This window comes from Neovison vison, chromosome 5 (assembly GCF_020171115.1).
Source record: "Neovison vison isolate M4711 chromosome 5, ASM_NN_V1, whole genome shotgun sequence".
NCBI lineage: Eukaryota > Metazoa > Chordata > Mammalia > Carnivora > Mustelidae > Neogale > Neogale vison.
The window spans coordinates 7244148-7266422 of record NC_058095.1 but is presented as its reverse complement, the minus strand read 5'-3'; the positions used below and the strand labels follow the sequence as shown (position 1 = coordinate 7266422).

At 56.6% G+C, this 22275-nt stretch overlaps 1 protein-coding gene across 1 annotated transcript in view; it reads right to left on the bottom strand.

The window, feature by feature from the left end:
* Positions 1–21349, bottom strand: part of SDK2 (sidekick cell adhesion molecule 2) — a 249032-nt gene extending 227683 nt beyond the window's left edge. Inside the window, exon 1 of the mRNA XM_044247508.1 lies at positions 20924–21349. Within this exon, the coding sequence (XP_044103443.1) occupies positions 20924–20987 (64 nt within the window). The 5' untranslated portion in view covers positions 20988–21349. The remainder of the gene's footprint in view (positions 1–20923) is intronic.
* Positions 21350–22275: the final 926 nt, after the last annotated feature.

Below are 22275 nucleotides of genomic sequence, written 5' to 3'. Positions count from 1 at the left end.
CGAAACAAATAATCAAACAGAATATAATTTTCAGTAAGGATGTGAAGAAATTGGACCCCCTGTACCTTGTGGTGAGAATGGAAAATGGAAAACAATTTATCAGTTTCTTAAAAAGCTAAACGTAGAGGGGTGCCTGGATGGTTCAGTGGGTTAAAGCCTTTCCCTTGGCTCAGGTCATGATCCCAGGGTTGTGGGATCGAGCCCCGCATCGGGCTCTCTACTCCACGGGGAGCCTGCTTCCCCCTTTCTCTCTGCCTGCCTTTCTGCCTACTTGTGATCTCTGTCTGTCAAATACATAAAATCTTAAAAAAAAGAAAAAAGTTAAACGTAGAATTACGGTAGGACCTGGCAATTCCACTCCACTGAAAGAACTGAGAACAGATATGCAAACAAACACATGTACACACAGGCGCACAGCAGCACTGTTCACAAGAGCTAAAAGGTGAAAACAGCCCACACGTCCATTAATGAGTGGATAAACAGATGTGTATACATACAGTAGAACATTATTCCGACATAGAAAGGAACGGAATACAAGTACATACTACAATATGAATGAACCTAGAAAAACATTATGCCCAGTGAAAGAAGCCACACACAAAAGATCCATAGCATATGACTCCATTTATATGAAAAACCCAGAATAGGGAGACCTCTAGATACAGATTGCTGATGGTTGCCAGGGGCCGGAGGGAGGAGCATCTGGGAAGAACTACTCAGTGGGTACAGGCTTTCCTTTTGTGATGATGACAATCTTTTGAAACTCAGAGGTGGGAGTCGCACCACACAATGAAGGGACCAGAAATGCCCCTAAATTATTCACTTTAAAATGGTTAATTTTATATCACGTGAACTCTAACAGAAAACTCAGTCTTTCTGGTCTGAAGAATAGACACTAAGGGCAACCACAGCCAGTGGAAAGTGAGGGGTGAATCCTGGAAAGGAGAGAGCCGAAGGAAGAACACCAAATTCCATGTAGAGGCTCTGCTCGAATCTCTGACCCATTAACCATGCACGCCCAGGGCAGAATGCAAGTAAACCAGCTGAGGACAGAAGAACTGAATGGTTATTTAAGCTACTGCCCTGGTTGGGGTGTTGGGGAGAAGATGGAGTCAGTTTGCTGTTTCATTCTCAACAAAGCAAAAATAAAATCAACACTCTTTGAAGAAATATAACAGAATCCAGGTACTCCATAACTTAAAATTCACAATTCCCAGGATACATTCCAAAATTACCGTACAAAGAGCCAGGAAAATATGACCTATGCTCAAGATAATCAACAGAGACTGGACCCTGAAATGACTGGATGTTGCAATTAGCCAGCATTGGTTGTAAAGTAGCTACTAGAACAATTCTCACTGAGACCCACAACAATACACTCTTAGCTCTTTAGAGAGCTAGAAAACAATACAGTATTTTTTAGAATATATAAATTCATACAGAAACCTTGAAACCAAAAAATAAAATATATGATGGGTGCTTGGGTGGTTCAGTTGGCTAAGTGATTCCCTCTGGCTCAGGTCATGATCCCAGGGTCTTGGGGTCAAGCCCCACAATGGGCTCCCTGCTCAGTGGGGAGTCTGCCTCTCCCTCTCCATCTGCCCTTCCTCCCTGCTAGTGCTTTCTCTCTCAAATAAATAAAATCTTAAAAAAAAAAGATTTTATTTATTTGACACAGAGAGAAAGAGATCATAGCAAGCAGAGAGGCAGGCAGAGGGAGAGGGGGAAGCAGGCTCCCTGCTGAGCAGAGAGTCCGATGTGGGGTTTGATCCAGGGACCCTGGGATCATGACCTGAGCTGAAGGCAGAGGCTTATTAACCCACTGAGCCACCCAGGCGCCTTTCAAATAAATAAAATCTATCTATCTATATATATATATGTATATATATGCAAAAATTTTAAATGGATGGGCTTGGAAGTGGAATGGAGACAACAGAAGAAAAAGGGCTTGAAAACAGACCTAGAGAAATTATTCAATCTGAAGAACAGAAAGAGAAAATAATGGAAAAAAGTGAACAGAACCTCAAGGTGGGGCAAAATCAACACATCTCACATAGGTGTTACTCACGTCCCAGAAGGAGAGAAAAGGGAGAATGGGGCTGAATGAAAACAGTTGAAGAAAGAGTGGCAGACGTTTCCCCAGTTTTGGTGAAAGACATAAATGTACTGGAGGGTCAGCGAACCCCAAGCGGGATGAATACAAAGCAAATAAAACCATGCTTAGACGCAGCATCGTGAAACTTCTAAAAATCAGAGATAAAGATAAAGGGGACATAGGATTTCATGTCCCCTTCTCGGCGATGCCTGTTTGCGCGTCCCAGAAACGGAACAAGGAGAAGGGCTCAGCACAGCCCTGCAGGATCGAGCCACCTGGCCTCTGCAGTCAGCCTCCCGCTGCCCTCATCCTATAGTGTGCCGGCGATGCTGTGCTCCAAATTTCCGAACTTCAGAAAGCTATTCCCAGTTTCATTTCTGCTCAGCCACGGCCAGTGAACGCTTTTCTCTCCGCTGAACAGAGAGGTCAACTAGAGGGGGGAAAAAAAGCCTTTCATCACGGGGATACCCAGAAGTCAGCAATGCACTGGAAAGGGGCCCCAGGACCCTCCCTCATGCCCCCACTGTCTCCATGTGCATAGTGAGGCTGACTCCCCCAGCCAGATGCAGAGGTCTCTGCTCCTTCCGTGGTTCCCTCTTGACGTACAGCTCGACCCTTTGGATTATAGAAACCGGGGCTGTGTCTATGGCTAGGACAGGGCCTCTTAGCTCAGGGAGGAAAGTAATAGTTCTTGCTCTTTCTCCTTCTCCTTCCCGCTGGTGGGGGAAGTGACTTGTAAAGGACCCCTGGACAAAGCAGGGAGAGGTGATCCTTTCTTCCTGTGCCTCACTCTCTCCTCCCATGGGACAAGGGCCCCAGAAGGACCAGCTTCTTCATGGGGTCTCTTAGATCTAAAATGGCCCAAGAGCATAGGCACCCCTCTGGCAGGGAGGGTGCTGGCTCTGGCCTTCAGTGTTTGCGACCCTGAACTCTGAAGTCCTAAACTTGAAATTCAAGGGCCTTGATCATGGATGTGCTTCTCCCCTGTCATTCCCGAGAGAGGGAGCAGGGACCCAACCCTCCACCTCCCCTCCCCTGCTGTGCTCGCCCAATGTTCCCACCTCTAGGCCTTTGCCCTGGCAGTGCCCTGGGCCTGGAACTCTCCTTCCCAGCCTGCCGCTCCACTTCCCAATTAGCAGGCATCTTTACGCTCCCAGTTCAAATGCTCCATCTTCCGCTAAATCCTTCCTGCCTCCCTCAGGGGGAAGGCATCTCTTCCCCACTTGATTATTGCTTCCTATTTCATTTTGATTTACTTAACAAACACGTGCTGGCAACTATATGCCAGCAGCTCTTCCAAGAGCCTGACAAAAAATCATCTGTGTAATCTTCCCAATAACGTCGAGAAGCAAGTACTGGCACCCCCTATCAACAGAGAGGGGAAACTGAGGCTCAGAGAGGCTAGATGGCTTGCCTATAGCCAAGGAGGCCTACCTCTTGTCTGCAACCTGAGTTCTCCACGGTTGTCTCTCGGCTAAACTGCTGGAGGCCCCATTAATTCACTGAGTGCAGGAACAGGGAACCCCAGCCCACTGTGCTTGGGCCCAAAGCAGGACAAGGCAGGAAGGAGGGAGGAGGCCCCGCCGCCCCCCTGGAGAGCCAGCAAGCTGCAGTGGGAGGAGGGATGGAGGAAGTAAGAGCACACCCTCACCCAGTTCAGTTCCCTCCCTGCTATGGCTTTGCAAGGTCAACTCTACCGCACCCCACCTCCTCCCAGACCCCGACGTTCTCAGCTCCCACTCGCCTGTGGGTGAGGCGCTCTGTGCTCTTCCATGAAGTTCCAGGAATCCATGCGATGTGGGGAGAGCCCTCAAGTAAGTGATGAGCTCCCCAAGGGGAGCTTGTCTCCTGGAGAACTCTGTTTCCTTTATTTAAGGGGGTGAGTCCATGTTCTCCTTCCCATACAGACGGACCATTAACAAAGTAGGGCCTCTGGGTTGCTACTGCAGGAGGAGGGCTGGGTGGGGAGCCCAGGCCCCAGATCCTTCCCCGGCCCGTCTGCCACTGGGGGGCTGGGAGGGCATCAGCCCCGAGTGTGGACAACGGAGACTGGCTACAGGCAATGCGATGCCTCCGCACAGGTGCCACGCAAGCGATGGGATCCACAGCCCGTATTTGGGGAGGGCCTGTGTCCTCTGAAGTCGACCTGAGACAGCATTGGCAGCAAAGGAGCGCCAGTGCATCCCAATCGTCAATGTGCAGACACGTTCCCAGGGGATCCTGATTCATCATCTCTGGGGCAGGGCCCGAGATTCTGCATTCCTAACCAACACCAAGTGGTAGAAGGTCCCCTCGAAGACAGGGTGCATCCCAAAGCCCAGAATGAATGTGGCTTTACCTTGGGGAAAGCACGATCCCAACAGCGGTAGTGGCACTAATGTTAATGGTTAACAGTCACCGGTGTTTACTGAGCACCTACTGCGTGCCAGGTGACCCGGGCCCCTGCCGACCGAGGATGGAGCAGACATCTAGTGTCGCAGAAGGACCTTCCTGATCTCCCTCAAAGAGTTGACAGCGAAGGAGGAACGTGGACCTGGGGGACTGACATCTTCTGGGCGATGCCTATGGCTGTCCCCATTTTACAGATGGGGAACTGAGGCTGGGAGGGCTTTTGAAGGGCAGCAAGGCCAGGATTCCAGCCAATGTGTGCTCCGGCTTTGAAAACTGTGGCCTTTTGTACACGGCTTCTCTGGGATCAGGAGGCAGAGGAAGCAAGAACAGTGCGTACCAGGCAGGACCAGACAAGCAGGCCTCCGACACCGCGGAAGGGCTGAGATCCAGAGCCGTGCCCTCCGTTCTCCTGCCTGCCCTGCCTGCCCGCGATGATGATGGAGACAATCTCCCAGAGAGAGCTGGCCGACTTCACAGAGGAGCTTCTGTGCCTGCTCACCATTCCGCCTCGCCCTGTCTTACCCCCAGGGCCTGAGACAAGGGAGCCCTGGCTTCTTTGGCCTAAGGAGAGGGAGTGAGGGCCCAGGGAAGACAGCAGGAGGGAAACAGGATCCCAGGTGGCCGGACTGTGCTGTTACAGACCGGGAAACTGAGGCCCAGCGAAGGAGGGGAATCCTTTAAGGGTCTGACCAGTGGGCAGGGCCAGCCTCCTGGGTGAGTGACCCATGCTTAGAGGGTCATAACTCTACCACCACCCTGCCCCCAGCCCCTGATGAGACGCTCTGCTGTCACCATCTTGGAATTTTTAGAGTGTTAACAAGTGACCCCCGTTTTCATTTTGCACCGGGCCCCACAAATTACGTCACCCGTCCCACCAGTGGGTTAGAGACTGTGCCCGGGCTGTGCTCTGTTTCCGAGCTGCTCTCTGGTGCGGTAATGGGGCAGCGTGACAGAGCTGAGTGTGGCAGGGCAGGCCAGAGCCCAAGGGCTTAGGGCACGCACAGAAGTTTCCGGAGAGGCAGGACTTGTGAGGGCCAAGAGAGTAACAGCCCAGAATGGTGCCTGAGGGGGGCCGAGCTTAGCTTCCGTGTCGCCTCTGTCTGCGGTGACAGACGAACGGGTTGGCCGGGGCTGGGGACGGGAGGAGACAGGCCAGCTGTCCTTAGGCCCTTGGCCTCTCCAAGGAAACCACCGCCAACAGGGCCCAAAGCCTGAGGGCTGGGCGGATGCGGGGAGCTCGGCTGTGCCAGCCTGTCCCGGGGTCTCCGTGTAATTAGACGCAAACCCTCAGCTCAGCTTTCAGGGTCAGCCAAAGAAGAGAAGAGCCAAGCAGGGTTGATTCAGAAGCTCTGGCCTGGCCCGGAAGTCCCGGCTCAGAGGGGGAGGCCTGGTGAGGAACCAAGGCCAGACATTCACGCCTCCAGGGCCACTGTCCCCCAGGAGACAGGTGCTGGCTTCAGGCAGCACCGAAGAAGGAATGTGGAGGCTGGGACAACAGGCAGGGAGGTTTCCTTGGGCCCAGAACATTCCAGGAAGACAGGGATGGGGGCGGGCACAGGGCTGGGGGACGCCAGGGGAACACCCAGGGGTCTGAGCCTGGGCCCCAGGGGCTGCTCTGTGATGGTCCCGGGACTGGGGACAGACGGGCAGCATTCAGGGTGGCCCCGGAACCCCTTAGCCTTTCTCTGTCTTGCTCCCCCTGGGCCCAACAGAAGAGAGTCAGCGCTGGCCAGAGGCCGGGGACCTCCAGGGAACGTCTGTGGCACTGGACACAGTCTGAATCCCCTCCCCCAGCCCGTTCCGTGGCCAACGGGATGGTCGAAGCCAAACTTGTGGGGGTTAAACTAATGTGTTCACGATCACAGTTCCCTCGGCACAGGGCCTGGCGAGGGCTGAGCGCTCTGTAAACGGCGCGATGGGCCATTCTCTGGGCTCCGAGTGCATTTTTACATCTCAAGGGTCAGGACGCATCTTATTACAGATTAAATGGCAGTATTTTTTCCCATCTTAATAGCACATAAAATAATGATGTGTCTCGTAATTGATGTCTGCGGGTCAATCAAACACGGGACAACGGCGACAAGGAGTGCCCCCACGGGAAGGACGGCATCTCTTCCAGCCACACCTCCCTCCCCGCGAGCGGTGATCTGGGCTGCTCTGGAGTGCCTTGTTCCATGGGGCAAGCCCCTGGGGCGCCCAGGGAGGCTGCTGGGGGTGGGTGGGTGGGTGGGGTGGGTGGTGAACACAGTCATGGGCAGAGCTGTGACAGGCGGGGCACAGTCTTTGGCACCTGGGCCAGGAGCGCGGTGGTGGCCCGGGTGGGGGAGACAGGGATCGTGTGGGCCCCCCTATGACTCCCACAGTGAGGTCCGCTCCCACGTACTATCTCAGGAGTGCCCCCCAACAGCCCCGTGAGTGTGAGGGAGTTTTGTTTGTATTAAGTCCACACTGAACAGAAGAGGAAAACGAGGCTCAGGAAAGTTACGTAATTTAGCCAAATTTATTTAGCCTAGAAATGAGGGGGCCTGAGCTAGGCCAAACTAGGGGCCCACCGTGGAAAAGAGGCCAGGCTGTTCTGTTCACCCGCAGTTAGAGGAAAAGTAGGAGAAAGAGAGAAGGCTCTCGGGCCGGACCTCAGCCTCCTAACATGGTGCGGCGGTTGAGAATGAAGGCTCTGAGTCTAGGCCTGTTCCTGAGTCCACCGCTTATAAGCTATGCAACTCCAGGCAAGCTGCTGGAACTCTCTGGGCGTGTTTCCTAATCCACACGAAGGGGTAAGTCTACCTCCTCACAGGGCTATTGAGAGGACCAGATAATCCACGTAAAGCATTTAGAAGGACATCTGGCTCCAGAAAAAGGGTTGGTCTCTGGGAGCTCTTATTACACAAAAGCTAATTGTCCAGAGTTAGCTGCACCCCCCCACCCCCACCCCCAGCCCTCACTGCACTGATGACCTCCAGTGTCTGGGGCTAGAAGCTGGGGGAGCAGGGAGGAGCCCAGGTTGAGGGTCTTGGGGCTGGGCCTAGGAACTTGGTGAGCCAGTGACAGGAGGGCCCTGCAAGGAAAGGAGAGGGAGGGGCACAGCAGTGGCCCTCTGGGTTGCCTCCCTGAGGCCCAACCCTGCAAAGGGCTATTCAAACATCCACACTGGGGCATATAGAGGCAAGGGGAGCATGTGGCCCCTCTTCCAAATCCACAGCCCAGGGGCCGACTCTTGGCCCACCACTCTGCTCAAGTGAAAACCACCAATTCCAGCAGGATGGAGCCTGAGAAGGGGACTGAAATCCCAAGCTCCCAAGTTGTATGGTTTGGGATAACTCACCTGGCTCTCTTAGCCCCATATCCCCCTCCACAGAAAATGAGGAGCCCTTTATAATCTGACCATAGTGGTTCACAGAGTTCCCCTATGGCTGGAGCTCACCAACCCAGAGCTGAGGGGTATATGGAGGGAAGACCACACACGCCAAGTGCATGAACTCATTCCAGGCAGGAGATCATTCCCGATGTGGACAGGCAGGAGAATCACCGTGCTTCGGTCCGCTATTCCCCTGCTGGACCTTGCACAGCTTCTAAGAGATGGATGATGCCAAAGAGAGCATGTGTCCCTAAGTAGAAGCACCCTCAGGACTAGAGCCACATGTGAGGAGGTCACTAGAGAATGTGGCTGAGCACAGTCTGACCTTGGGGGTCAGCCACCGCTAAGGTGTGCACCTGCTACCTGGGAGCTGGCGTAGCCACAGAAAAGGATGAAAATGGAGGTTCCAGTCAGTGCACCAGGTCAAGAAGAACCCCCCACCACCACCACCACCAAAAAAGAAAGAGATCCAGGTTGGAAAAAAGTTACACTGTCTGCATTCAGAGAAAATCCAGTCATCTATGCAGAAAATCCAATGGCGTCTACAAAAAATGTCGCTAGAACTAATCCTTTAGTCGGACCAAGTCACAGAGTGTAAGATCAACACGGCCAAATCAACTGCCTTTCCCCAGCCTGGAGACAAACAACGGCGAGCTGAAATAAAAAAGAGCATTTATAATCGCATCGAAAACAGGAAATACTTAAGGATAAATCTGACAAACAATGTACAGAACCTGTACTCTGAAATCCATAAAACCCTGCTGAGAGACAGCAAAGAGCTACAGAACAGAGTGAAAAATCCCATGTACATGGGCCAGAGGACCCGACAAGGTCAAGGGAGCCAACGCTCTTCACGTTGTCTGTTTCATCAATGCGATCTCGATCAGAAATCCCAGCAGGCTTTTTGAGGGAAAAAATCTGATTCTAAAATGCATAAACTGACTCTAAAGACAGATAAGCTGGTTCAAAAATTCAGAGGGAACCATCAAGGATCTAGAATAACCAAAACGGTTCTGAACGGACACTACCGGGTTTTGAGACTTCTCCTAAAGCAACGGGAAACACGATAGTGTGCTGGCAGTAGAGAGATGAACAGAGAAACAAACCCCAATATGGTGTCCAGAGATAGATCTGCAGGTCAACGGGCGACTGGTTTTCAACAAAGGTGCAGAGATAACTCGGTGCTGAGTGGGAAGTTCTCAAAAAATGACACTCGAACAATTAGATACACATTTAGTTGGGGGAAAGATCTCCACCGGCCTCAGAAGGATTGCCAAGAGCACAAGGAAACTTTGGGTAATGACACATCTGTCCATTACCCTGATTTTGGTGGTGATTTTACAAATCATACGTGTGTCAAAAAGATCCAGTTATGTATTTTTTATGCATGTGTGGTTTCTGATGTCAAAACACAAAGCTCACGGGGTCCCCCAAGGAAGATGGGGGCTCCTCCCACCCTGTAAGACCTTGGCTTCAAGGTCACCTCCTCTGCGGCAACAGTCTCAGGTCGCCCCAACTGGGCCCCTGAGCTAGATGCACCTGCCCTTAGTACCTTCCACACTGCCCGATGTTAGCGGCCACAGGCTTGATGCCTGCCTTGACCGTGAACAGTATGAGAGCAGGGACCTGCCCTGACCTTTGATGGATCCCAGGCACTGTGCGCGGCACACAGTAGGTCCTTAGAAAATGCTTGACGAGCAAGCTGAGGGTCAAGGCTTCTGTTGCCCATAGACACACAGCTACGTTGGAGCGTCCAGTGAAAGCTGCTTCAGCCACTGGTAACTTCATGGTCTGCCCTTCCTCTCCCAGGAAGGAGGCCCCTGGGCTGGCCTTTTGTTGCTGTCTTCTAAGGAAGGATGCTGAGAGCAGCTTCTGGCAGTGAGGAAGGGAGAAAGGAAGGAGCGCCATGCAGGAGGCTGACCGCTGACCACAGTGCAGAGCAGAAGCCCACCATCACAGCACCCCGACTTCTCCTCCAACCTCTAGCCTAGACCTCCTCAAAGTGTGGCCCCTGGGCTCCCGGCACTACCCCAGACCCGCCCCATCAGAAGCTCCAGGAGCGTGTGGCTGTAGCCCCGGAATCTGCATTCTGGCAAGCCCTCCCAGAGGACTGAACGCAGGCTCCAGTGTGAGCCCCACAGCTCTGGACCACACTTTCACCTCCATCGCAAGGCAGGCTACTCCGAGTCCTAGGAAGGTGCTCCTGGGGCCCCAGCTGCAAGGGCACCCCTCATGCATTTGGCCTTCCCTCAACCCTCAGGTGCCCCAAGGCCCAGCCCTAAGCTGGGCCACCGCCTTCCCCTATCTGTCCGCATCTCAGAGGCAGTCTTTGCTTCAGCTCTGACACTGAACCCGGCTTCACAGGAGCTGGGGCTCCCCGAGCTCTTCCCCGGCGGAGTAGCTGGAGTTGGGGGCCTGCTCCCTGCCCCCTGAGGCTGGACATTCCAAGTTCCTGGACAGACAAGAAGTCCTGACATTCCAGGCGAGGCGTGCTGACAATGGACCCTGTGTTTCTCCCCACGCCTTCCTGCGGGCGCCCTCCACCCGGGCTCCACGGGAGGCTGAGCCATCAAAAGCACAGAGGTCCCCCCCGGCTGGCCCTGCTTGCCTCTGCCCCAGGCCCAGTATGAGGCCTGGGGTCCCTATCACACCCACCTCACTCCCTGGGGCCAAACAATGGTCCTTTGGCCTGGAAGTTTCCAGCACCTTCTAGGTTCCTCATCTGCCAAAGCCTTCTGAGAAAGGGGTTAAATGCCAACACTTCTCTTCTTCCCACTCATGCCCAGGCTTCTGTTTTCCTGGAGCGAGGGACAGCAAGCAGCAGACAGAGCTCTCCAGCCACCCGGAGCCGCAGCCCGAAGCCTCTCCCCTCGTCTCGCCCTGGCTGGTTTCTGTTCATTAGTGCAATCACGTCAATACTGACAGCCGCGTATTTATTACGGCCCCGACGACAACCATTTCTCACCCAGTGATGCACAGCTCTGTAATGAGGTTGGGGCAGAGCTAATGAGGAACTCCCCTCGGCCCTCCTTGGCAGCTCCAGGCCTCACGACGACCTGCCCCCCAACCCGCCCCCTGCCTCCATTCGCTCCGCCGGGGCCAGGGAGAAGGGGCTCCGAGTGGGAAGGTCAAGGGCCACTGGGCCGAGCCAGCCAGAGCCGTGTGAAGCCAAAAGCATACGGCCCGTGGGGAAGAGACTTCGAGGTTGACTGAGCAAGAAGGCCTGAGTGTCAGGCGCGGTCTCTGAGCGGCAACGTTTCCCCATACTATGTGTCGAGTGCCTGAGCCAGGGCCGTGGGGCATGTAAACGGCGATGGGGCCAGCAGGGCTGCCCAGTGGCGCCTGGGACTGCACGGATGCCTTCAGCTTCCAGAAGCCCAGGAGCCTCGAGAGAGATTTCAAGGGAGTGACTGAAACGGATGGGGAACATTTAGCCGGTGCCCAGCCCCTACAATGCTGCCGATGGGCTGGGTGGTTGGCGATGAAAAGGGGGACAGTCCAGGGAGAGGCCAGGGGACAGGCCTCCGGAAAACTCTGACCACTCAGGCAACAGGGTCGCCGAGGGAGGGGCTGACCGCCTTATACTCCCGCCCACACCCTGGAAGGCACGGCCACGGAGCTCTCCCGGCCGGTGGTTATGGGGGCCCAGGTTCAATTATGTTTGGGGCGTAATTGATTTAGGAAGTACATATGTCTCTAAAATGTTCTAGAAAAGTTTAAACACAAATGGTTGAAATATGGAAAGCACCTCGGGATCTAACAAATGATGTGATCCACAAGAACATCTCCTTCCAATTTTTCCAAAACCAAGTTTTGACCTAGATCCCCGGGGGTCCAGGAAGCCATGGGGCAGATATACCATCTCTTCCAGCAGCATCAATGGGCTTTAAAATACCCTTTGTGTGTTAAAAAAAAAAATAAATAAATAAAAATAAAAATTAAAAAAATAAAATAAAATACCCTTTGTGTGTTAAAATAGAATTCAGACAGACTATGCAGCGGGATGCAAATTTTCATATATTTAAAACGGAATATAAAGGGGGAAAAGGGCAGGAGCAGCATCAGGCTCACGGCCAGCTCCCCCGGGGCCCGTGTCCATGCTCCTCCGCCAGCAAAGTCCCTCATTCCACAGCTGGGAAACCCTGGGTTTATGGGCCCGAGTTTCCCGAGTGAGGACACGGAGGCCCAAAGGGACCCAGTGAGAATCCGTCTCGGCTTCCGAGTCCCGCACAGCCTCACCCCCGTCACCTTCCTCCTGACACTAGGATCACCTCCTGTGCCCTTCTTCAAAGGGTTAAGTTCATTAACTGGGAACCATAATTGATGTCTAATGCCTCTACCCTTGCTGATGAAGGTTATTATCTAAATTCAAGGAGTTTATAATTAAAGAAATCAGTCACACACACATGAAAAGAGAATTCAGAACCAACAAGGCCAAAGTAGCAAATGAGACCTCGGCATCCTGGGAGCTCAGAGGCATCTGGGAGGACGTGTTTTGGCGTCAAGACTTCGGGGAAGAGCAAGAGGTGCACAGCAGGGGAGAGAGGGGCAGGGTGCTGAGGGGTTCAGGGTGGTGAGGGCAGCTGAGCACAACGAGGGAGGGGGTTGGGGACGGGAGGCTGGGACTGCGTAGGGGGCTAGACCATGGGGGGGGGGCTCGGTGCTGACACCACAGCAGTGACAAAGCCACGGGGGCAAGGGCCTGTCTGGAAGGGCTGGCCTGACCAGTCTCAGCATTTAGACCCTACCACTAAGACCCTGTGGGAGGGAAAACGGGGTATCCAGGAGGGGTCTGCTTCTCTCACAGAGAGGAGAGGCCGCTGCAGGCTGCACCCTGTGCCCTCTACCCCTTGTGTCCCCTAAAGCTGGGGCCTGGCTTGCGGTCCCATCAAGTAGTGCAGTGAGCCAGTCCTGACCAGATCAAAGGCAGCAGCGCAGGAAGCAGCTGACCTGACCCGTACTCACTGCCATTTTCTGACATTATCGAGTGACCCTGGCAAAGTGAACGTTTCTGAACTTGAGTGCGAACAACATTAATAACGTGAATGCTTTCTGACCAAACCCCTCCGAAGATGGAGATGAAGACGCAACTCAGTTATCCGGGAAAGCTACACACAGAAATTTGAGGTTTTATGAAAGGATCCAATAAAAACATTCACCCTAAGGCCTGAACAGCTAAGAAGAGCTTCATATGTGGGCTCTCCGTGGTGTACTTGCATTTTAAGTTGGAGCCAGGAAACGTCTTAACCGAATAAACAAAACCCCAAAAGCATCCGTTCAGATGCCACCAGCAGGTCTGTGAGAGTTAAAGATGGCAGAGGCCTCTGGGGTCAGGGCACGTGACAAATCGCAGACCCAAAGCAGATTCTGCGTCCCCAAAGCCAAGATGGTGAGAATAACAACAATGACAAGCATTTCCTCAGAATTCACTATACACTGAATGCTGAGCGCTCAGCAGATCTTTCGAAACCCCATCACGACCCCACGAGGTAAGGCCTCCTGGTCTCTCCACTCTGCAGATGAAGCAAACAAGGCACAGACAGGCTATGGAACTAACTCACCCAAGGTCACCGGATTGTAAATGACCAGCAGGATTTACACCCAGGGAGTCACCCATGTTTCAGGCTCCTCAGGGCTGTCCGGCTGGGGCCCTCTGATGACCCATTCTGGATTGGCTCTCGTGGCCCAAAGTGGGCAGTCTGTAGTGGAACAACTGTAGCAGATCCATGACTGATTTCCATGCTGGGGGTGGCAGCCCCCACGTCCAGGGGTCCGGCCAGATCTCTGACCATTGCTCAGATTCTGGGCCACACAAGTGCCTCCCGCACCGGCATCTTTACAGGACCAGGTGTCCTGAGAGCAGGGCTGGGTTGGTGGGGTTCCAGGGTCCTGGGTCCCGGTTCCAACAGGCCCTTGAATATCACTCGTGCCTGCCCCAGAAGCTGAATTCCCTCAATGGGCCACACGATGGCAAGTAATATTTCCTCCCCTTAGGATTATCATATCATCAAAATTTCATCACTGCTCTGGGTCACTAATAGCTTCCTGCATGGCATCAAACTTTAATTGCCTCTTCCCCACCCCATTCAAGTTTAAAAGACTCTTCTGTGGCTTCATCACTGGCATCTCGTCTTGAATGCCCCAAGTGACCTTAAGGAGACTCACCAAACATCTCAAGGTTCCCCCGGGGAGGGGCGGGGAGGGGGCGGCAAGGGAAGGAAGAGAAGCTCAGAGAAAGACCGGGTTCCCATCCTGATTGCTTGTATTCTGTCAACTTGAGGCCCAGTGAGGACACGGCCACGGGGATCAGGAGGAGGAAGAGGAGGAGGAGTTCTGAGGGTTATTTTCAAGCTCCATCATGCCCCTGGGCCGACCTGGTCTTTGGACAGCCCAACAGAATAGGCGTCTCATCAGCAAATGGTCACTTCTTTCAAGGAAGGTATCGGGGAAGGGAGCCATGGAGGCGAGGGCAGCCGGAGCGAGTGGAAGATGACAGGCACTGGGGGTCACAGAGCCGTATGTTCTAATCCTGACTTCCTAGCTCTGGGAGCCTCAGTTTACCCGCATGTTGGAGTGGACGGAGGGCGGAAGCAGGGAACGATTACACTGCACCTAACACTGTCTGACACACAGAACTGCACACCAAATGCGAGGGTGCCTCCTCTCTGGTGACCCTAGGATGGGGAGAGAAGACCAGATCGTTCAAAACTGGGGAAAAAACAAGTGGAAAAAGAAGACGCAGGTGGATTACAAAGATCCCGGGGGCTGGCGGCTGGGGCAGGGCATCTGGAAACTCCATGCAACCGGAGATCCTATCTTGAGACCCTTTGGCAGGGTCAACACAGAGGCACAGTCTGTCACACTGGCTTGCTGAGTGCCTGCGACAAGCCAGGCTCCGGGCTTATCCCCTGCATCGCCTGCCTGGCTCCTCCCACGGCAGGACGGACAAGGAATTGGGGAATTCCTGGGAATGTTAGTGACTGAACCCAAAGTGGCCCAGGGCAGCACAAAGTGACAGAGCTTGCACCTGGGCCACCCCAATTCCAAGGCACCAATCGAGACACTGGATGCCACTCAGCAGCTCAAGGAAAAATCCCGGAAAGCAGGGAAGAGTGAGCCTAGAGCCGGGGCTCACTTGGGGATGCTTTAGGGACAGCCCTGTCTGGAGGAAAGTAACTGTGTGTGAAACGTACTTCCGGAGTGATCGCGGATCATCTCCGTGGTTAGGAAGACATGCTGGACATCACCAGTGTCCCCCCACCCCCCAGATACTGGTCCCTTTTCCCAGCACACGGAAGCCTGCGCTTGCCAGGCCCCCTGCCATGGGGTAGGGCCGTGTGACCAGCTCTGGCCAGTGGGCTGCAAGGGGAAGCGACGGAGGCCACAGCTTCTGATACTGGTGGAAGTCTTCCTCCCTCTCCTGTGTCTCAAGTGAGGCCTCCACGCGCGGGTGGCCTTGCTCCCCAAACCCCTACCTGTCCTCCCGATTTCAGAAAGGTTCAGTGCAGCTACTAGGGAATCAGTCACGACCCAAGGGTCATGTTAGCCCGAAGCAGGTGCCAGAAGCAGCTTCGCCTATAGGGGCCTGAGGCAGGGGAGTGAAGGTGAGCCTGAGCAGGTGGGCTCCGGGGTCAAGGACAAGGCGACCCGCCCTAAGTAAGTCTGGGCTGTAGTCGCTGCGGGACAGGGCTCCCGTCCTCGGGGTGCTTGACTCAGCACAAGGGCTCCATGACACGGGGCTTATGGGACGTACGAAGGAGCCCATTGGAGTGGGTAACTGGTCCGAGAGGAAGCTGGAGGGGCAGGGAGAGGCCGGAAGACAAAGGCCTCAATCCCTTCACTGTGTTCATTCACTAATTCTTCATTCCTTCTTTCCCATTCCTTGAGCTCCTTCTCCATATTAGGCGCTGCCCTAGCAACGGGGGGTACAGCGGTGAATAAAATAAAGGCCGTGCCCCCATGAGAGGGACCAACGGTAAACAGATAAACAAGTCAATACGTGTGTCCGGTGAGGCTGAGTGCCACGGAGAAGGTAAAGGGGGGAGGTGTTCGCGCTTGGAGACACCATGTTTTCACGGGCTTAGGGACAGATTAGGGACATGAGGGGAAAGTCCTCAAGGAAACAAGGACGGGGCCTTGCAGATACTGGGGAGGACCCAGCATGGCCACGGGGATGGCAGGACCTTCGGGAGCCAGGCGGGAGGTCAGAGAGCGACCGGGCAGTTCTGGGAACAGGGAAGTGGTCAGTGCAGTGGGCACAGCGGGTGAGATGTTGGAGGGGAGCAGGGAGCTGGGAGGCGGGGGTCAGGACACCCTCGCAGCCTTGTGGCCGGCACATCGTCAGCACATAGCAGTTACCGAGAACAGTTGAAAGCGATTAGGATTATCTCATTTAACATCCAAAAACTAAACCACCCTACACAGTAGAGAGAGTGATTTTTAACCACCTCCACATTCCACAGACGAGAAGAGTCTTGGCTCCAGGTCACTCAGTGGTGGAAGGAGGGCCTGGGAACTCCCTACCAGGTCCCTGTGGATACCTGCCGGAAAGTGGGCCCCCCCATAGGGCTCAGAGTGGGGCTTTCTGGACCAGACACCTGGCTGGGGAGTCTGATGAGACCAGCTGTGCAGGACCCTCCTCGCCCTCTCCCCCCTCTCCCCAGGACCCTGAACAGCCCTAGATGGCCCCTTGCTGGACACTGGCCCTGCCTTCTGCCCAGTGTATGGACAGCAGAGGGGGGCAGCCACGAGGAGGAACCCGGATGCCTCAGCAACCGGCTTGTTTTCTTTTCCATTACAGGCAGTGGGGCTGCTGCCGACAGTCGCTCCTGGCCCATTTGTTGCTATTGGCATCCCTAGGCCCCGAATTATGATGACTAATTCCCACCGTTTTAGACAGCATGAGGGCCCTCTGTGACAGTGTGCTCAAGGGGAGCCGGGGTGGAAATCCCCCAGGCAGCCCCGTAACACCCAACATCAACTCCAGCTCAGGCTCCCAACTCCCCGTGGGGCAGGGAGTCAGAAGGACTGGGGAGGAGGTGTCCCAGCCAGTCAGAGGACTTCCTCAACCACAGCCAAATCCCAGGATAATCGGCCACAGGGACACAAAAAACCAGGTTCTTTTGTAAGGTAGTGAGTCCTCCATCACCAGGGGTATACAAGCAGACACTAGAAGGCCACCTGTCCCAGGTTCATGGGCAGAGGACAACACCAGCTGGCTTCTTGTGTTTATTTCAAGTCCGATGCATGGATTCATTCGCATCCTCAGGACAAAGAACAAGTTCCTTCCCTTACTGTTTAACTTACAGCCCAACTGCATCCTGTGGTACAAAGTCAAATGCATACCAATATGCAGTTTAACACATCATTTTAAAGTCGGCCGTTCAGGCACTGTTTAAACAGAGAACTGCTGTAAAGGATTTGGCCTCTTTCCCAGCCGCCCTTCCCTGATGAAACAAGGTTCCTGGCCCCTACTTTGGCCTTCCAGTAGAGGACATAAGGGAGAGCGGTCGATAACCATTTGCCGAACAAATGCACGAGAGGGAGGGTTTCTGAGGCAGGTGTCCGGCTGCCAGCGTGATTCGGCCTCTGGGTAGGGGTCCTGAGTTTTCTCTTCCCACGCAGGGGCCGTCTCCTGCAGCCAGGAGAAACACCAAACGGTGTCACCCATCTGGCCACAGCCGGAATGTTCCAGACTCCCCAGCTGAAGCTAAGGGGCACACGGGGTGAGGAAGAGAGGGGTGCAGGGCAGAGAGCCCCAGAAGGGAGCAGCGATGCCCCCAGCCCCCTCTTGCGTGGGGCTTTGACGCATACCAGCTGTGCCCCAGGCAAGAACGACACTCGGCCTTGTGGTAATTAGCAAGAGGCCCTGATCAATAAGTTATTTTTTGCTGTCAGTAATTAATAATTACAGCTTAGCCACACCATGTAATTAAACTTTCATCCCGCTCCCTCGCGTGCTGTTTGGCTTTTATTGTGATTAGCTCCCAGCACTAAACTTTCTCCCTTTGGAGCCTTCAGGAGCCTCCAAGGCTGGGCTTTTCCACACTGCCTGTTCCACTCCACTCACACTCCCTTCTGTCCTGCCCCACCCCCAGGCACCGTTCTCTCGAAAGAACCTTCTGGACCAGCTGGCTGGGCTGCTACTGCCCTCCTTCCAGCCCCTGCGCCTCCTCGGGATGTCCACCAGCAATTAATTTTTGTGGCACCCGAAGAGTCTTTTGAGAAGTAGGCCAAAATGCAGCCATCCAGGCTCACCCAGACGTTTCCAGGCGGAGCACCTGGGAGGGGACCCCAACACCACCCGAGGGCCACGGCAGACAGAGCGACACAGCCTCGGAAGAAGTAGGAGGTAAAAGAAGCGTCCTGGGTGAGGAAAAGGCATGCAAGTCCTTTCTGGTGGGTGGCCAGAGCTGGTCCTCACGGTCCTTCGGCTTATAGTGTAAGAACAATCATCATCATGATAAAAACAATTACACTTTATGAAGCACCTTCTAAGTGCCAGGCACTTGCTACGTCTCCGCCAAAGACCGGCAATCCCCTTTCCTACAGCATCGCTGCGCTTAGCTCCGGAAGTGCGTGTGAATTTCCAGGGATATGGTTAAACGGTGGCTTTCCATATAGCAGGTGGCGTTGCCTGGGTCCAGGAGCTGAAAACACTGGCCAAAGACTAGCCCAAATCCAGCAGCAGCCAAGGTGAGGTCTGTTGTGGGGAGGAAGGCCACCTCGTCCCTCACTCTCCATGACTGGAGAATGTGGCTCACTCAGAAGGGACAAACAGTGCCAGTGGCTTCAACTATCCCAGAGGACCAAGGGCAAGGCTGCAAACTCAGAGGCCAAGGAGAAACTCCATCCTCTAACCCCAAAGCAGACAGGAAAGGACCCCCGAACCTCTGTGGCCTGTCCCTGCCCCCTCCCTCAACCCCCCCCCCACCCCCGTGCAATCAGCACGGCCCTCAAGTCCGGGTGAGACCAAGTTCCCACAATCCCCTGCATGGTCTTCCACCAGGAGACAAACCCAGGGTACCCATGGCCGCTGGAAAACACTCTCTCGGAGCCAGAGAACACAAACGGAGCAGCAGGGGATGGGGGCAGCCTCATTCAGAAAGGCAGCAAACAAGAGAAGCAGAGAGGGAGGAAATCAATCAGAGAGCTTCATCGATGATGACAGGGTGAGCCCCTCCAGCAGGAAGCAGAGACAGGAGGTGGCCGGACCTTAAATTCCACTGGACTGCTCAGTCTTGGCCTCAAGTGGATGGGACAGTATTGGCTGGGACATGACAGAGGCTTGATGACCCAGGAAGGACCTTCCCGTGCCCCCGGGACTCTTTAAGGGCCTGGGCCTGCACAGGCAAGAACTAGTGAGCCACCTGCCCCGGGAAATAATGCCACTGCCAGAGTCCGTAGAATAATTAAGCCAGATGCTTCCAGACAGGCTGACACCCCCAGAGCCTTCCCTGTCCCCTGGCTTCCAGCTAGTAGCCCCCGGGGCATCTCTGAGCAAATTTGTGAGATGCCACAGGGAAGGCTACACCCTCATCCTATTCTGTGGCTTCGAGGTCCTCTCAGGACCCTTAGAAGAAGGGCCAGGCCCCTAGCAAACCCACTGCAGCTGTGGATGGTCCCGGTTCCAAGAGAGACAAGGGCCCAGCACTCACCTGGTCCCTGACTCTGTCCCCAAATCAGCCAGCGGCCTTGGGTAAGTCATTTAATGCCTCTGGACCTCAGTTTACCTATCTGTTAAATGGTTTCTAGAGTAGGCCGACCTCTAAGGTCCACGTCTGCTGGAAGATTTTATGATGATCATAAAACTAATAACTTTTATTACCTTACATTTACAGGTAAGTGCTTTAACGGTAAATTACGTTGTAAAATCCTCCCCTCAACCCCGTGAGTGAGAGCTGATATTCTCATCTCTTTGATCTTGGCTCTCTGGACTGCCTGACGCTGGACGCAGTGGGGTCCTTTCGCCCCCGCCGCGGATCGGAGACCCCTGAGCTGGGGTGGGGCGGGTTGGAGACAGAGCCTCCACATTCCCGCGCCCCCGGTGGGTCCAGGCATGCTCCCGAGCCTGGAAGGGGGAGGCCAAGCCCCTCCAGTCCTGAAGCTTGGTCCAGGTTTCGTCTCCCTCCGCCCCCAGCAGGCGCCGCTCGGACACCGCTGGCACCACTGTCTGGATCTGCGAACCCCAAAGGCAAGGAAGCGCCGGTGCAGCCGCCCTCCCCCGCTGGGACCTGTCGGAGGACTGGGGTGGGGGGGGGATGTCTGGGCATCCGCCCTCTGGAGGGGCGCAGCGCGGCTCACGCCTCCCCTTCCCTCCTAATGCTCCCACCCCCCGCCCCAAAGCAGCCCTTCTCCACCGCGAGGCTGCTCCAGGCAGCTACAGGTCAGAGACAGGAGCGGCCGGTGGAGGGGGAGGCAAAGGCAGGATGCTGCGTGTGTCTGGGGGCGGGAGGGGAGACGCCTCAAACCCTCCCCGCGCACCACCCCGCGCTGGGTCCGCGGTTGCACGCGCGACACGGGCTCGAGGCCCCTCTCCGCCGAGCACCCCCAGCCCCGGCGGCGGCCAGGCGGCCAGGCCCGGCAACTGCCCTCCCGGGGCGACCAGCCCGGCTCCGCGCGCCGGACTGGGGCTCCTGCCGCCGTCCTCCCGCCCCACTCCCTCGGCCCCGGGCGGCCCGCGCCTGCCGGGCAGGGCCTGGCTCTTCCCGCGGACCCCAGGCGGGGACCCGGAGCCCGGGCTGAGGAGCTCGGGGAGGCGGGCGCTGAGCCCGGCACCGAACAGCGCGCCCTCCCACGCCGGCCCGAGGGCACCCACGGCGGGAGGGGGTCGCTACCCCTCACCTCACCCCGGACCACGCCGCCCTCCACGGACCCCCGCCTTCCCTCTTCAGGAAGCCACAAGTCTCAGAAAGACGGCCCCACCCCCCGAAAGAGAGCCCCCAAACTGAAGGGGGGTATCTTGAAACTCCCTGGAGAGAGCTCTGCCCAGGCTAAGCCCCGTGTCCAGGAGGGCACCGTGTGGCCAGAGTGCCCCCGCCGCAGCCCCCTCCACAGCCCCCCATGGGGGTGGCCGTCCATACCTTGGGCTCCGGTCGCACGGATCTGGTGTAGGGCCAGCAGCGTCCATATCAGCAGCCCCCACATGGTGACCAGCTTTGGGGGGGTGGTGCTTCGCACTGTTTTATAATCCGGGGGGGTGGTCCTGGAACCCCGCGGCTTCGTCCCGGGAGACTGTCCACGCGGCTCGGGCCGGAGCCCGTATATGCCCGGGAGGGGCGACGCCAGCGACCCCAACCCTTCCTTCTCGTCAGCGGTCCAAGTCCGATCCCGGCGGCGCGCCCGGAAGGCGAGGGGCGAGCGAAGAGAAAGAGGAAAAGCCCGCTCTCGGATTCGGGGCTCCTCCCTCCCGGAGCACCCCAACTCCGACTTCTCCGAGGCGGGGCGGCCTCCGCGAACCGGCCGGGTCGCGGGCCGCGCTCCGGAATAAACCGGCAACTTCAGGAAACTTCCTCCCGTGGCCACGTTGCCCGCCCCCCGCCCCCTCCCCGCCCCCTGGTTGGGTTCTCCGCGCGGACGCAGTCACCGCCGATCCCGGCGTCGGGGGCCCGGGGCCGGTTGGGAAGCGAGCGCGGCGGCCGACGCGGACGCGGGTCTTCTTTCAGGGGCGCGGGTTTCGGGGGGCGCGGCTAGCATAGCGGTCCGAATCTCCCCGGAGCTGAAGTTTTCTTCTCTCTAACTTTGCAGGCGGCATCTGGCGGGGCTGAGCCGCCCCTCTCGGCTCCACCGCCCCGGCGCCCGATCCGGGGACGCTCGGTCCCTCCCGGCGGCGCCGGGCCCGGGCGCGCCCTCGGCTCCGCGCCCAGCGGGCTAGCAAACTTTGCGGGTCCCGCGGCCCGGCGCGCAGCCCCGCGCGCCCATGTCCGTGCCGGTTGCGGGGCGGCGGGGACGGCTGCTGGGCTGGGCTGGGCGGCCCGGGCTGTCGCCGGCGCCCGGGCACGGAGCCTCCTGCCGGCCGAGGATGGAGCTCGGCGGCGCTGCCCTCCGCCGCGCCCCGGCCAGAGCTCTTCGGCGAGACGCGCGGAGAGCCCGGCGGGCAGCCCCGGCTCCCGGTGCGCGGCGCCTCCTCGGACGCCCGGCTCTCGCCGGCCGCCCGGGCCCGAGGAGCAGCGGCCGCCGCACGAGCCCCGCCGCCTGGGCCGCGCCGCCGCCGCCGCCCGCCTCCGCAGCCGCCGCTGCCGCCGCTCGCCGAGCCCGCCGCCCTCCGCTTCCCGGGCTCGGCGTCCGGAGAGCCGCTCCTGCCTGCGCCGAGCCGGAGCTGCGGGGGCCGCGTGAGCCGGGGACGAGCGCGGCGGAGGCGGAGACGCGGAGAGGGGGGCCGAGCGCTACCCCGTGGCCGCGACTGGAGACAGCCTGCGCGCGGGGAGGCGGGGGG